This window comes from Vicia villosa, linkage group LG2 (assembly GCF_029867415.1).
Source record: "Vicia villosa cultivar HV-30 ecotype Madison, WI linkage group LG2, Vvil1.0, whole genome shotgun sequence".
Taxonomy (NCBI): domain Eukaryota; kingdom Viridiplantae; phylum Streptophyta; class Magnoliopsida; order Fabales; family Fabaceae; genus Vicia; species Vicia villosa.
Window position 1 is genome coordinate 33,571,990 of NC_081181.1, and position 12,949 is coordinate 33,584,938.

The 12,949-nt window shown below is 34.1% G+C and overlaps 1 protein-coding gene across 1 annotated transcript; it reads left to right on the plus strand.

Annotated features, from left to right (window-relative positions):
- The first annotated feature begins 5,557 nt into the window (after positions 1-5,557).
- LOC131646068 (protein SRG1-like) lies at positions 5,558-7,089 on the plus strand. Its single transcript, XM_058916231.1, has 4 exons — positions 5,558-5,860; positions 5,946-6,193; positions 6,290-6,614; positions 6,703-7,089. Exons 1-4 carry the CDS (start codon positions 5,633-5,635, stop codon positions 6,943-6,945), a joined length of 1,044 nt encoding a protein of 347 aa, XP_058772214.1. The 5' UTR covers positions 5,558-5,632; the 3' UTR covers positions 6,946-7,089.
- Positions 7,090-12,949: the final 5,860 nt, after the last annotated feature.

Consider the following 12,949-nt stretch of genomic DNA (forward strand, 5'->3'; position numbering starts at 1 on the left):
GTGGAATTTTCACAAGTCAAAGCGTGGGGTCCACCCGTGCATTAGTGTCCAATGAAGAAGAGGAAGAGAAAGCCTTATCTTTTGACCAGCCAATGAGAATGGGGCACGCCTGGAGAGAGAGATTGCCTGCGCTGACCGGCCAATAGGAGCCATACACACGCATGCACGCTTCCCTTGGTTACCGTTCATCATCTCTTTCCCATATTAGCTGCGAATTCACTTGCCATTTTTTCCGCAGCTAACGCTGGATTTCCTACCACATGCAAACAGCGATCAAACCAAACAAATAATTGCCCAGGTCATATAAACGAGGCCTTGCGCGCTTCGTGGTGGAGTTAGTTTTGGCAGATACGGCACGTAAAGGTGAAAACAAAGGCGAAGCTTTCTTGTGCCCTAACAATGGTGGTTCCATGTTTTTGCGTCAAAGCTTTTCTCTAATGGTTTTAATCGTCTATAATCTTCGTCCTGAACTCAAATATGCGGTTAGATCGAATTGAAACATGGCAAAACAAACGTATGAAAACTTAGCACATGAATGAATATGGTGAGCATGATGCGCATGTTCCAGACGTCACATGGCTTAGAGAATGATTCTACCTTACCCTATATTACCTCTGAAACGCTTTGGGATGGTTGCTTGGACCTGGAAAGAGCTGGAACAAGGAAAACGAATTCCTCACCTTTCTTTTATTTTTTTGCACTTCGGAACCCTTCTTTTTCTCTTTTTCCTCCCTTAGGGTTTGCCAAGTTTATATATGTATAGGAGATTGATTAGGGTTTTGAAATTGAATCATATATTGGTGGATTTAAAGAGATTGGAAATTGATTGATTCTTGAATGCAATCTTTCTAATTTAAAGAGATTGGAATAATTGAATCAAATTTTGGACAAAATTAGAAAGATTAGGAACCATATTTCAAATCAAATCTCCCTAACTTGCAAATCAAGATTCAAGTGAATCCAAGCCCAGAAATTCAACCTAATTCATTCCATTACATAAGCACTAGGATTGCAGACCCCTAAGGGACGTTTTTGCAGCCTCAAGAGTCCTAACCGAGTTCACAAAAAGTCAAGAACATTCCAAGATCGAATTCTTAATTGCAGGCCAATTCAAGGAGAATTAAGCATTCAAACACCTTCCTTGATCTTCCCTGAAGCTGTCTCGATCGTTCCCAGACCTTAAAGCCTCAAGAACACCCCACTGTAAGTCAAGTTTTGTAGCCTTTTAACTTTGAATCGGATTCGATCATACACGCATAATTATTGTATTTTGGTTGCATATTCATGTTTATTTTGATGCTCTGATTGATTCTGGAAACTTAATTGCATTAATACGTTGTTATGTGAGTTTCAGCATTGTTAGGGTTTTAAGTTTCTGATTAGGGTTTTCTTAATTAGGTAAAATTAGACCTAATCTCAGGTATCAATGGACTCGTGAGACTTGGACGATCACAATGGTGTGGTCGCGAAACATTTTTGGTGCGTTTTTGTTGTATTTGTAACATGCAGGTTTATAGCTACGGCATGAAGCAACCGTGGGTATAGGTCTGGCCTAAGACGAAGGCCAGAGGTTGAAGACGACTACGCGTCACTCCCTCATTGGCTGGAATGCACGCGAAACTTGTTTCAAAACCCAGGGATCTCACGCGTTAAGACGCATGCACTATCGTACTCCCTCACCATCGCTGCCGTCCATTTTATCATCAGCTCAATCCAACGTGTGCGAAGCTAAGGTGTATCATGATCCTCTCCAGGTGTGCAACACAGGATCATACGCCAGGTTTTCTAATTTTATTTAATTTTAATTGCATAATTCCTTTTTATTTATTTATTTTCTTTTTAATTTAAAAACTTTTTTTAATTTCCTTTTAATTACTCTCTTCATATAAAAACAAAAAAAACTTTTTTTCATAAAATCAAAACATTTGCTTTTTTTTAATCATTAATTCAAATAATTCTTTTTTTAAAATTAATTAAAATTTGTCCATTTAATTAATTTAATTTAGTTTTAATTAGTTAAAAAATAGGTTTAATTAATTAAAATTAGGATTAATTAATTTAGGGTGATTTAAATAAATTAGGATTCATAAAATTAATTTAATCAGGATTAGCCGATTTTAAAATTAACTAGGTTGAAAACCAATAATTAATTTTTAGGTTTGTTAGCCTCGATTAATTTAGAAATCCTAGTATCCTTAGGTTTTTAGGTAGGTGTCGTCCATTAACTAATGCATCGACTTTTCTCATAAAACCTAATTTCCTAAAAAATCAGGGTTTACCCTGAATGTTTTCAAAACCTTTTGCCTTTTCCAAAACCTCTTTTATTTTAATCTATTTTATCAATACCTTTTATTTGCCTTTTGCCTTATTATTCTATAATTCTTGATTTATAATGTATCTGCCCCAAAGCCATGTACAAAAAGTGTTCTACCTTTCTTTCTGCCTTTTATTTTCTGTTACCCTTCAAGGGTTTTATTGTAATAGTAATTAGGATTATTTTTCTGCCTTTAATTTTCCCGCCCACAGGTGTTTATTGTAATAGCATAGGACTTTTTAAAGTTTGCCTTTAACTGCGTGTGGTTAGTAATCCTAGGGAGTGCAAGCCTGTTAATTAACATAGCTAACTAATTACAAGATAATATAACTGAATTGAATCACCTGATTGTGACACGCACACACCTTTAAGGTAACCTCTTTTTGTTGCCTATTGCCTTTTTATTATTATGATTCTGAAATAGTCAAAGTCCCTCGATTCCGAGGATACCTAAAGCAAAACAAATGTTGCCTCAGTTCATTATCATCATCCATTTTGTCCCTCGAGGTTGCCTTGTAAATGATGATTGTCCCAATTGCTAAGGTATCCTCGCCTGTTGCCTAAAATGACTATTATATCCTTCCCTAAGACTACCTGCCCTCTTTATGGCAGGGACAGTCTTGTGGCGAACGATAATTTCGATGACCCTTTTTACATCCAATGAAAAAACTACCTACCCTCTTATGGTATGGATAGCCTTGTCAAACTGAAAAGCTAAAAGAACAATTTTTCTAACTTAGGGTAGGTGCTCCTGATTGCTTGCTCTACTCAAATTCAAATTCAAAATTCGAAATTCTTTTTCCCACTCGTTTTCAAATACTTTCAAAAACAAGGCTACGCTTATTTACAAGCTAAAGTCCTTAACGAAGTTTTTCTAAACACACACGACACTTCAAACATTTCAAACAATTCAAAAGTGAGCTAAGCAATTAAGAGCCCATGGATAACCATTGATACAAAGGGTGCTTACACCTTCCCTTTGTATAACTTAACCCCCGAACTCAAAATCTTTTTAAAAAGTCTTTTCCTGTTCTTTTAGCCTTTCTATATATTGGATAAAATAAAAGTCGGTGGTGACTTTTGCTTAACCGAACATTTCAAAAAGTCAGTTCTCCCACCGTATTACAATATATATATATATATATATATATATATATATATATATATATATATATATATATATATATATATATATATATATATATATATATATATATATATATATATTATTTAAATAGTACACTCAAATAATATGGTATTAATACTAATAATAATGCATTTTTTTGAAAGAATAAGAAATTATATATAATTCCAAAAACAGATATGTACAAAGCGACCCATAGGGTCTAGCAAACAACTACTAAACAGACCTTAAAAAAACCAACTCATAAAAGAAAATGAGCAATCCTTCCTCTAAGGTTTGATTTTCTCCACATCCTGTGTATTATGGTATCTATGATCTCACTATGTATACTTCTTTTCCTATCCTTATGCCTATCATCATCACTATACACCATCTCATTTCTATATAGCAGTATACACTGTTACTGCAGAAGCAGTCTTTAATAGCTTGGTTCTCCAACTCTTACTCTTACTCTTGTGAGTGATCCAATTCATCTTTTGGTCCCATCTTTGAGGAGTGTGATTCATCTGTATCAACATCAAAACTTTCTTCCATATATCATGCATTTTCCTGCATTCAAATAACAAGTGGTTCCAAGTTTCAGATATTAACGTAATTTTATTGAATAAAATTAGACCATAAATGTTATTATAATTTAAGATTATTATTTGGATGGAAACACATATTATATATAATAGTAATAATTAAAAATTAAAAAAATCACATTTTAATATATTTTTTTAAAAATTTTAGATTAAAGAATGAAATTATGTATTTAAAATTTTTAAATTCAAATTAAATAATAATAAAAGATTACTCGTATGCCTTATGTAATCAAAAAGCTTATTAAAATAGTGTGAATAGATTGAAGATAAAACAACAAAGTTGGTAAAATAATTTATTTAATAAATATAAATAGTTTTTTCTGTATACAAATTATAGAAATCTAAGATGAAAAATAGTGTTTATGTTAAAACAAATAAGAGGGAATAACAAATTAAGAGTTAAGAGGTAAGAATATATTTCTTTATATCTTTTAGATTAATTTAGTCAATCAAGAGTAAATGGATGTTAAGAAATTAAAATTGCTAAGTTGAATTAAATTTAGAACATTCATCTAAAATTAAGTTGAAATATACAAATGTAAAAAGAAAAATAAAATAAAATAATATATGAACATAATTGAAATAACTTATAGGGTTTAAACATGAGTGGACATGTAAGATATCTCAATAACAACAATTTTATAACGAGTTTGTAGAGATTGAAGAAGAATTGACATATTAATTTATTTGTGACGAAAACAATCTATAAGATATTTTCATAGCATAAGAAGTATGAGAAATATAATCAATGGTGAATTTGTAAAAGATAATTGATTCCGAAGGACCTCTTAGATTGATTTAATCTATAAAAAAATGGATTTGTAAAAAATGAATTAATTTTGTATCTGAAAAATATTAAATGAAAACATTATTATGAGTGAAAATACGTTTAAAATAATGTAAATGGTAGATATTTGATGAGAAAAAAAAATGAATGAGGAGATTGACACATCAGCATTTTGTTGATGCAGAAGAAATAAGATTATGTCGCTATATATATATATATATATATATATATATATATATATATATATATATATATATATATATATATATATATATATATATATATATATATATATATATATATATATATATATATTATATACTCTTTCGGAACTACTTATGTTAAAGAGACCAAAAAAACCCTCTAAGGCTAATGTAGGAGTATAAATCGTCAGGTGACACAATTCCCTCTTCATTTTGTCGACATATCTTTTCAAAATAGTAAAGTAACGTACTTCACCACTATATAAATTCTCAATATTTTTGTTTCATCCGCACTGTTTAACTTTTAAGTTGCGTCTCGTGGTGCCACTAGTCTATAAATTATTATGCCCGGACGGTAGAAGACAAATATTAATAAACGAAAATGTCTCAATGATGATGTAAAATGCTTTTATAGAATTATTGGTATTACTTTTAGAATTATTGGTACCGTAACAATCATAAGCAAGAAACATGTGGAAATTTTACAAATTAATCACAACTATTATAAACTCTTTTTTCAATAAAATAATGATTCCCTCTTCTTTATAAACCTCATTTACATATTCAATTCTTCACTCTTGAAATCCTTTCAAGCATCAAATGGGTGATACCATTAACATGGCTCCCTCTGTCCAAGAGTTGGTAAAGCATAACATTTCAAAAGTTCCACAACAATATCTTCAACTAAATCAAGATCCTGTTGTTATTTCGGATACAACAACACCCTTACCACAACTCCCAGTCATTGAGCTAAGTAAACTGTTATGTGAAGATGCAACTGAGATAGAGAAACTAGACCGTGCATGTAAAGAATGGGGTTTCTTCCAGGTTTCAACTTTTGATTAATCTTTATATTGTGCTAAAAATGTATTAGATATTTTTAATAAAAGATACATATTTAACTTGATTACAGCTAATGAATCATGGAGTGGATCCTTTACTAATAGAAAATGTGAAAACTGGTATAGAAGAATTCTTCAAGATTCCAATAGAAGAGAAAAAGAAGTTTTGGCAAACACCGGAAGAAATGCAAGGGTTTGGACAACTTTATGTTACATTAGAAGAAGAAAAGCTAAGATGGGGAGATATGTTTTTCGTTAAAACTTTTCCATTGCACACAAGGCATCCCCATTTAATTCCTTCTATCCCTCAACCATTCAGGTTCTTTTCTTTTCTTTTCACTCACTCCTTTATGTTTTAAATGTTGTCTTGTAAGTTGTATGCACGGAAAAACAATTTTACTTTGGTGTATTGCAGGGATGATTTTGAGAATTATTCTCTTGAGATGAAAAAACTGAGTATCTCAATCATGGAATTTATGTCAAAAGCATTGAAGATCAAACCAAATGAATTGCTTGATTTGTTTGAGGATGGATCTCAAGCAATGAGGATGGGTTACTACCCTCCATGTCCTCAACCAGAGCATGTGATTGGACTTAATCCTCATTCTGATGCTTCTGCCATTACAATTCTTCTTGAAGTTAATCAAGTACAAGGCTTGCAGATCAAAAAAGATGGAATGTGGATTCCGGTCGAACCTCTCTCCAACGCTTTTCTTGTCAATGTTGGAGATGCTTTGGAGGTAACTAAACACACCTAATGAATTAAAATTTACTATCAACATTTTAAGAGATTTGTTGTTGATTAATATTTTAAACACTGTGTGGCAGGTACTAACCAATGGAATTTACAAGAGCATTGAACATCGAGTAACTGTAAATTCAATGAAGGAAAGGATCTCTCTTGCTGCATTTCATTTTCCTCGTATGGGTGGATATGTAGGTCCAACACCCAGCCTTGTTACTCCTGAAACTCCTGCATTGTTCAAAACAATTTCTATTGAAGATTTTGTCAAGAATAACCTTTCAAGCAGGATAAAGGGGAAGTCTTATTTGGATGGTCTTAGGATCTAAAAGAATATTCTTGAATAATTTATTTTCAGAGCCTTTAATTAGTTAATATCGATTGAAATGAGAGAGATTAAGAGATATTTTAATAAAACTGTGTGTTTGAATAGCACCACGGAGATTATATTATATATAGTGAAATTTAGAGTATATTGTATTAATTACATAAAAAATATAATTAATCTAGATAGGCTACGGAAAATTTTTATGAAATCAATTACGTAACTAAGAATATAATATGTCTATTAACACTCTTAATTGCATTTCCATCTGTTTACCAGTAATTTCTGACAAACAACCGCTAGTTCTTCAAACTCTATAATTTGGTAATTCACAGGATCGACTAGATTGATCCTAGGACATGTGTCTTAATGTTTTAGTCTTCTCTAAGTTTACTTCATAAGTGAACATGATTCTGACTTATTAATGTGAATAAGATTTCTTGGTAAGAGAAACTAATATTATCTAAGTTAAAAGACTCAGCCTTCGACTGTAAATATTGAGTAAAATGTAAAGGTTGAATTTAAAGGGTTGCAGGAATTGTAAAGTGCAGAAAAGTAAAGGTTCGACAGAAATGTAAAAGGTCCTAATTTAAAGTAAAGAGAAATAAATGACGAAAGACTAGTATTGATGAAATTGTAAATAACTTTAAAGGAAAAACAATGGTGTTGCTATACATACATGATCAACAGACTCTTTTCTCTTCGAGTATTTGAGTGATTTCTTGTATACAATGCAAAACACACAAATCTTAACATCTAAGACTCCTATTTATAATAATTCGACCCTAACAGTCTCTACACAGATGTGCGCCGCATTTGATATTTCAAATAACAAGATCTTCTGATGACACCATGCGTCTTTCTAGCGAAAAGAAGCAAGTTTGAATTTCAAACTTTCCCGCTCGAAGCTTTTTGAAATTATCCAACGCATCTGTCGAAGCACACTTCTCCGTATTTAAAATATTTCAATCAGACTCTTGATCTTATATTTTACTTTGACATATTAAGTTCTCACAAGGATAAATATAAAGAAGAAATAGTCTTTATGAAGCCACTTCTCATGCTAACTTACTTGGAACATGACATCTTTAAATCATCTTCGATCAAGGGTCGAAATTTCCAGCTAACAAATTGCCCCCAATAAATGTTTATTTTGAATGAATGCAGAAATGGACATGTCTTGTAATCACCAAATTTCGACCAAAGACCTATCAATAACCTTCAGGCCATGACGTCATAAGAAATTGTGATTTGCTTTTTGAAAACGTCTATTCAAGACCTGCATGCAGCAGTTACTCATCATGAGTATCAACTTCCAAGGTGATTTGATTGACAATCTCCATATCTTCTCTTTCAGGATCCAAACACGTGTCTCACTACTCTGGTGAGGTGTAACTGCCCTTGCCTTCACTCCACTATAAAAACCCTTTTCTTCATTTTTTCCAATTCTCTTTTTCAACAACAACCCAGAAAAACTCTTTCTTCTTCATTCACACTCCTCATTTTCTTCACAAAACTTCATTAAAGTTTCAGCTTCTGCAACAATGTCACCAAACAAACAGAAGAAATCCAAGAGCAGAGGAACTTCTAAAGACTCGTCTTCTCAAAATGTTCCAACCAGCAAGCTCATTACTTCTGGGAATCAGGAGTTCATAACGCCTCCTAAACTCACTCAAGAACAAAAAGCAATTTATGCTTCCCATGTACTAATCCCCTCTCTACTTTCTGGAAAAACCCTAGGATTCTTAGGACCTTTAATTGCTGCAGGACATTTAGAGAAGTATGTAGAATTTTTCCCAACTTATCATGTCACAAAACCTATAGCGAACAAAATTGATCCCCATAAAGAAAATCTTGAAGATTCAGTTAAGAAACCTAGTAAATCCTCTAAGGATAAAAATGTTGAAGGTAACTTGAAACCCCAAGTAGAGAGAAAAGTCTTTCAATTGGATTATATCACTGAAAACTTTAGGCTCTTTCGATCATGTCCAAATTTGGACAAATCTTACTTATCCTGGCTTACTAAAGTCGAAAAGAAGAAAAGCCCAACCTGGAAGGATTTAGGGATTTTCGACTTAATTCAAATGTCGAAACTAGGCTTTAGTTATTGACAACATTTGTTGCTATCATCCCTTTATTTCAGGGATAGCACTAATAATACCTTCCATCTTCCTTGTGGGATGATAACCCCAACCTTCTTTGACATAGCTGCAATAACTGGACTTTCTCCCACTGGGGAAACCTTTGATCCCTACCTTAACTCTGATAACACTATTGACTTTAATGTCAAAAATGCTTCCTTTGGTGCTTACATTAACCTCTACCATGTCGAAGGGGAGGATGTTTTTGATGTTGAACACATAGCTTTCTTAGCTCTATGGCTATCAAAATTCATTTTTTGCTATAAGTCTTTGCAAGTAGCTAGGAGATTTCTGACTTTAGCCAATCAGTTACACGCTGGTCGAAAGGTCTGCATAAGTGAACTACTTCTAGCTAGCCTGTATGAAAGTCTAGGTTCTGCCACCACCAAACTCAAGGAGTATGAAGCTGGTACCAACTTACTCTTGTCTGGACCCTATTGGCTCCTTCAATTATGGTTGAATGCCACATTTGAGCCTTCCCTTCGAACCTTTGGCACTATCAATGAAAAAGATCCTGAGATAGCCAAGCTGAGCATCGAAGGGATTAGACTTCTATAACTGAATCCCAATGATGATATGGAGAATCTTCAGACTTGTCTCACTAAATATAAACTGACATTTTCAAAGCGTCACAACTTCACCTCTTCTATGGCCTCTTTCGCCAGTCGGACTCGTGGTCCAACCTGGTTCACTTCATCAATTGAGAATTCTGTAAAGGATGCAAACACTAAGGTCGAAGACATATGGCGTGCACTCCTTTTACCCAGATTGATGGTTTCCAGGATCTTACCGGTGAAGAGTTATGTTTGCCTGTTGGCTTATCAACCTAACTTTGTCTCTCAACAATTTAGGTTATACCAACTTATCCCTGAACCTCTTTTTACTCAAAAGCGAGAGATTTGCTTTGCAGGAGTAGATTATGTTGTTCGAGATATTGCAAAACACCGAGAATACCATGCATCTTTTGTTGAATTTAATCTTATTCCTTTTCAACCTGCTTTCTACACAACCAATGGTTTTTATACCTGGTAGACGGACTTATATTCGAACAACATGTTCGACACTACTCAAATCAATGATCATCTAACGAAAGCCTTCTCACTTGTGCAGGAAAATGTGTACAAAGGTAAGACAACACATTGCGAAGAAATCAAAGCGTTCCAGGATTAATTTGAAACTATCTATGATCCTACCCAGCTTAGTCGAACGGTTCAAGAAGCAGCACATACTTTAAGAGAAAAATTTACTAAATCACTTCCAAAATTAAAAATTCCTCGATCTGTAAAACCTGAACTCATGTATGATCTAACTTTCGAACTTCAACCACCCAAGTTTCCAAAGCTGCCTAGTGCTGATTTTGCCTTGGCATTTTCTCCACCTTACCCAGATTGGTTAACTTGTGGAAATATTTTTAACGAATTAAAAAATGAATCCCAAAAACGTGTCAAGAGGGTAATTTCGACTAAGCATACTCAGGACAGTTTCAAAGGTTTCCTCCACTATGACATGTCTGCAGTGAGAATTGTATCTCCGACATGTGAAGGTGTGGAGTCGAAGGAATTCCTGGTTTTACTTATTTTTCTTTCTTAAAACACAACTCTTTAACTAACTTTGCATGTGTTTCCTTTCAGCTATTGAAAGAAAAGCAGTTAAGAAGGAGAAGACTACTTCGACTACTGCATCAAAACCAACAACCTCTTCTAGCCATGGGGCTCCTTTTGCAAAGGGTGTTTCTCCAAAGAAAGTGGCGAAGGGTTCAAAGGTATTAAACCACTCTATTATTTTTATCTTCCAAATCTTCTTCTAACTATAATATGTTCATTTTCCAGGATAATGGCTTACCTCTTGCTACACCTAAGAAACGAAAGGCCCTTGATGGAGATGCAGCAATAGTCATTGAAGATGATGATACAGGAGTTCCTCTTACTCCCCTCAAAACCAAGAAGAAAAAGAAAAATAAGGCATCGACAGATGCCTCGTATCAAGCCACCAATCAAAAGGACATTCAAGAGAAAAAATTCCCCCCTTCTCGAAAGGATGATGGGCCTCAACCCTCTGGGATTGTGATTCTAGAGCATATTGGAAGCAATGCTTCTAATCCTGATGATCACAATGTATAATTTTCGCTTAATAATTAATTTCCTTCTAAATGATTTCGATTCTCAATCTAATGTTTTTCCATTTTTTGTAGGATAAACCAAACACTCCTCCTGACTCTTCTGCGAAAATTCCTCTCCCGGCGAAGATGCTCCAAAAAAGTCTGCAAAAGCTGGCGAGGAAGCAATGGAGGAAGGTAAAGAAACTGAAGATGATCTTAGAAATTATCCTCCAAAAAAGACTCAATTCTTTGAAGACTATGTCGAAGATGATGAGCAATATTCAGATAATATTGAGAAGTATTTTGATGATGAGGATATGGATGAGGAGACAGAACAAAGTCCTGAAAATAAGGAATCGAAGCTTGATGCAACTGAAAAATCAAACCATGATCCAGCAAACGTTCGACCAATCTCCGTCCAGGCACCAGTCACACCCCTTACTGAAGAAGAAAAGGTTGCCCTCAAAGCAAGTGATCCTCTTAAATATGCCAAACTGATGATTGCTCTAAAGGAGTCTTCTTCTAAAAAAAGCTTTTCTAGAACTTCTACCCAGTCAGGTGTTAGTGCAAACGAAGCCTCCTATAATGATCTTCTCCAACAAGTGAAGACGGTTGTCTTCGAAGTTGACTTGTTCGAAGTCCTGAAGAAAGACCTTACTACTTCTTTTGGGATAAAAAAGCAGATCAGTCGAATCAACATTACTGCATGCCCCACTAATATAGGTGAGGCTTTGATTGATATCCAAAACTTTAATATAGGTGGATGCCAAATCGAAGCTTTAAGCTGCAGAAAAGGCACAGACTGTCGAATTTGATAACGCTCTCACTACTTACAAAGCATATGAAGACTTGGCGCACTCAAGGAAGAAAGCCCATACAGAGTATGATACTTACACAACTTCGATCAAGCTCTGGGAATCTCACACCCTAGATCTGCAGAAGAAGATTGTTGAGGCCAAAACAAAGAAAGCATCTATCACAAGATTGGATACTACTGAGGCTGATGCCCTGGTGAAAGAAAGTGTAGCGCATCTCGAAAAGGCTGCGACTATGAATGAAGAAATTTCTCGCCTCAAAGGCATACAGGCTGATGTCCATTACAAACTCAGTTTGGCGAAGATCAAGTATGACAGGATGAAGACTACCATGCCTTTTTAATTTTAATGTGTAATTCTTCTTTGATGTATTTTATTTATGTTTCAAGTACTCAAGACAAAGCCATTTTGGCATCCTTTAATTTTATTCCTGTACCATTTTGGCTATGCATGATCTCTTTTATTGTTATTTCGTCAATATTCTGATTTCCTGTAAGAATGGTTTGTACTTCTTTAAGTACTTCCCATTTACTTTTAGGATCGTTCGATCTTCTGCTAACTCTTTTATCTCATAAGCATTATTTGAAAATACTTTAGGATTCGAAAAGGCCCTTCTCAATGTGGGGACCATTTACCTAAAGCTTGATTTTTTTGATCTATAGGCAAAATAACTTTCCAAACCAAATCATTGATAATAAAAGCTTTACCTTTGACCTTTTTATTGTATGCTCTGGCCACCCTTTCTTTTTGTCTTCTTAACATTTCTAAAGCGCGCAATCTTTCTTCGTCTAAATCTACCAATTCATTCATCATCATTTCCCAATAAAGATTTGGAGAAATTTCCTCTTGCTTTTGAATTCTAACTGATTGCAAGTATATTTCGACTGACAACACCGCATCATGTCCAAACGTAAGTTGGAAAGGTGTAGTATTAGTTGCTTCCTTAGGTGACGT

Excerpts from the sequence above, each read along its gene's own strand:
- LOC131646068 (XM_058916231.1), top strand. The coding sequence starts at position 5,633 with ATGGGTGATACCATTAACATGGCTCCCTCTGTCCAAGAGTTGGTAAAG. Across the intron at positions 6,194-6,289 it reads TCTATCCCTCAACCATTCAG|GGATGATTTTGAGAATTATT; the intron begins GTTCTTTTCTTT and ends GGTGTATTGCAG. Across the intron at positions 6,615-6,702 it reads ATGTTGGAGATGCTTTGGAG|GTACTAACCAATGGAATTTA; the intron begins GTAACTAAACAC and ends ACTGTGTGGCAG.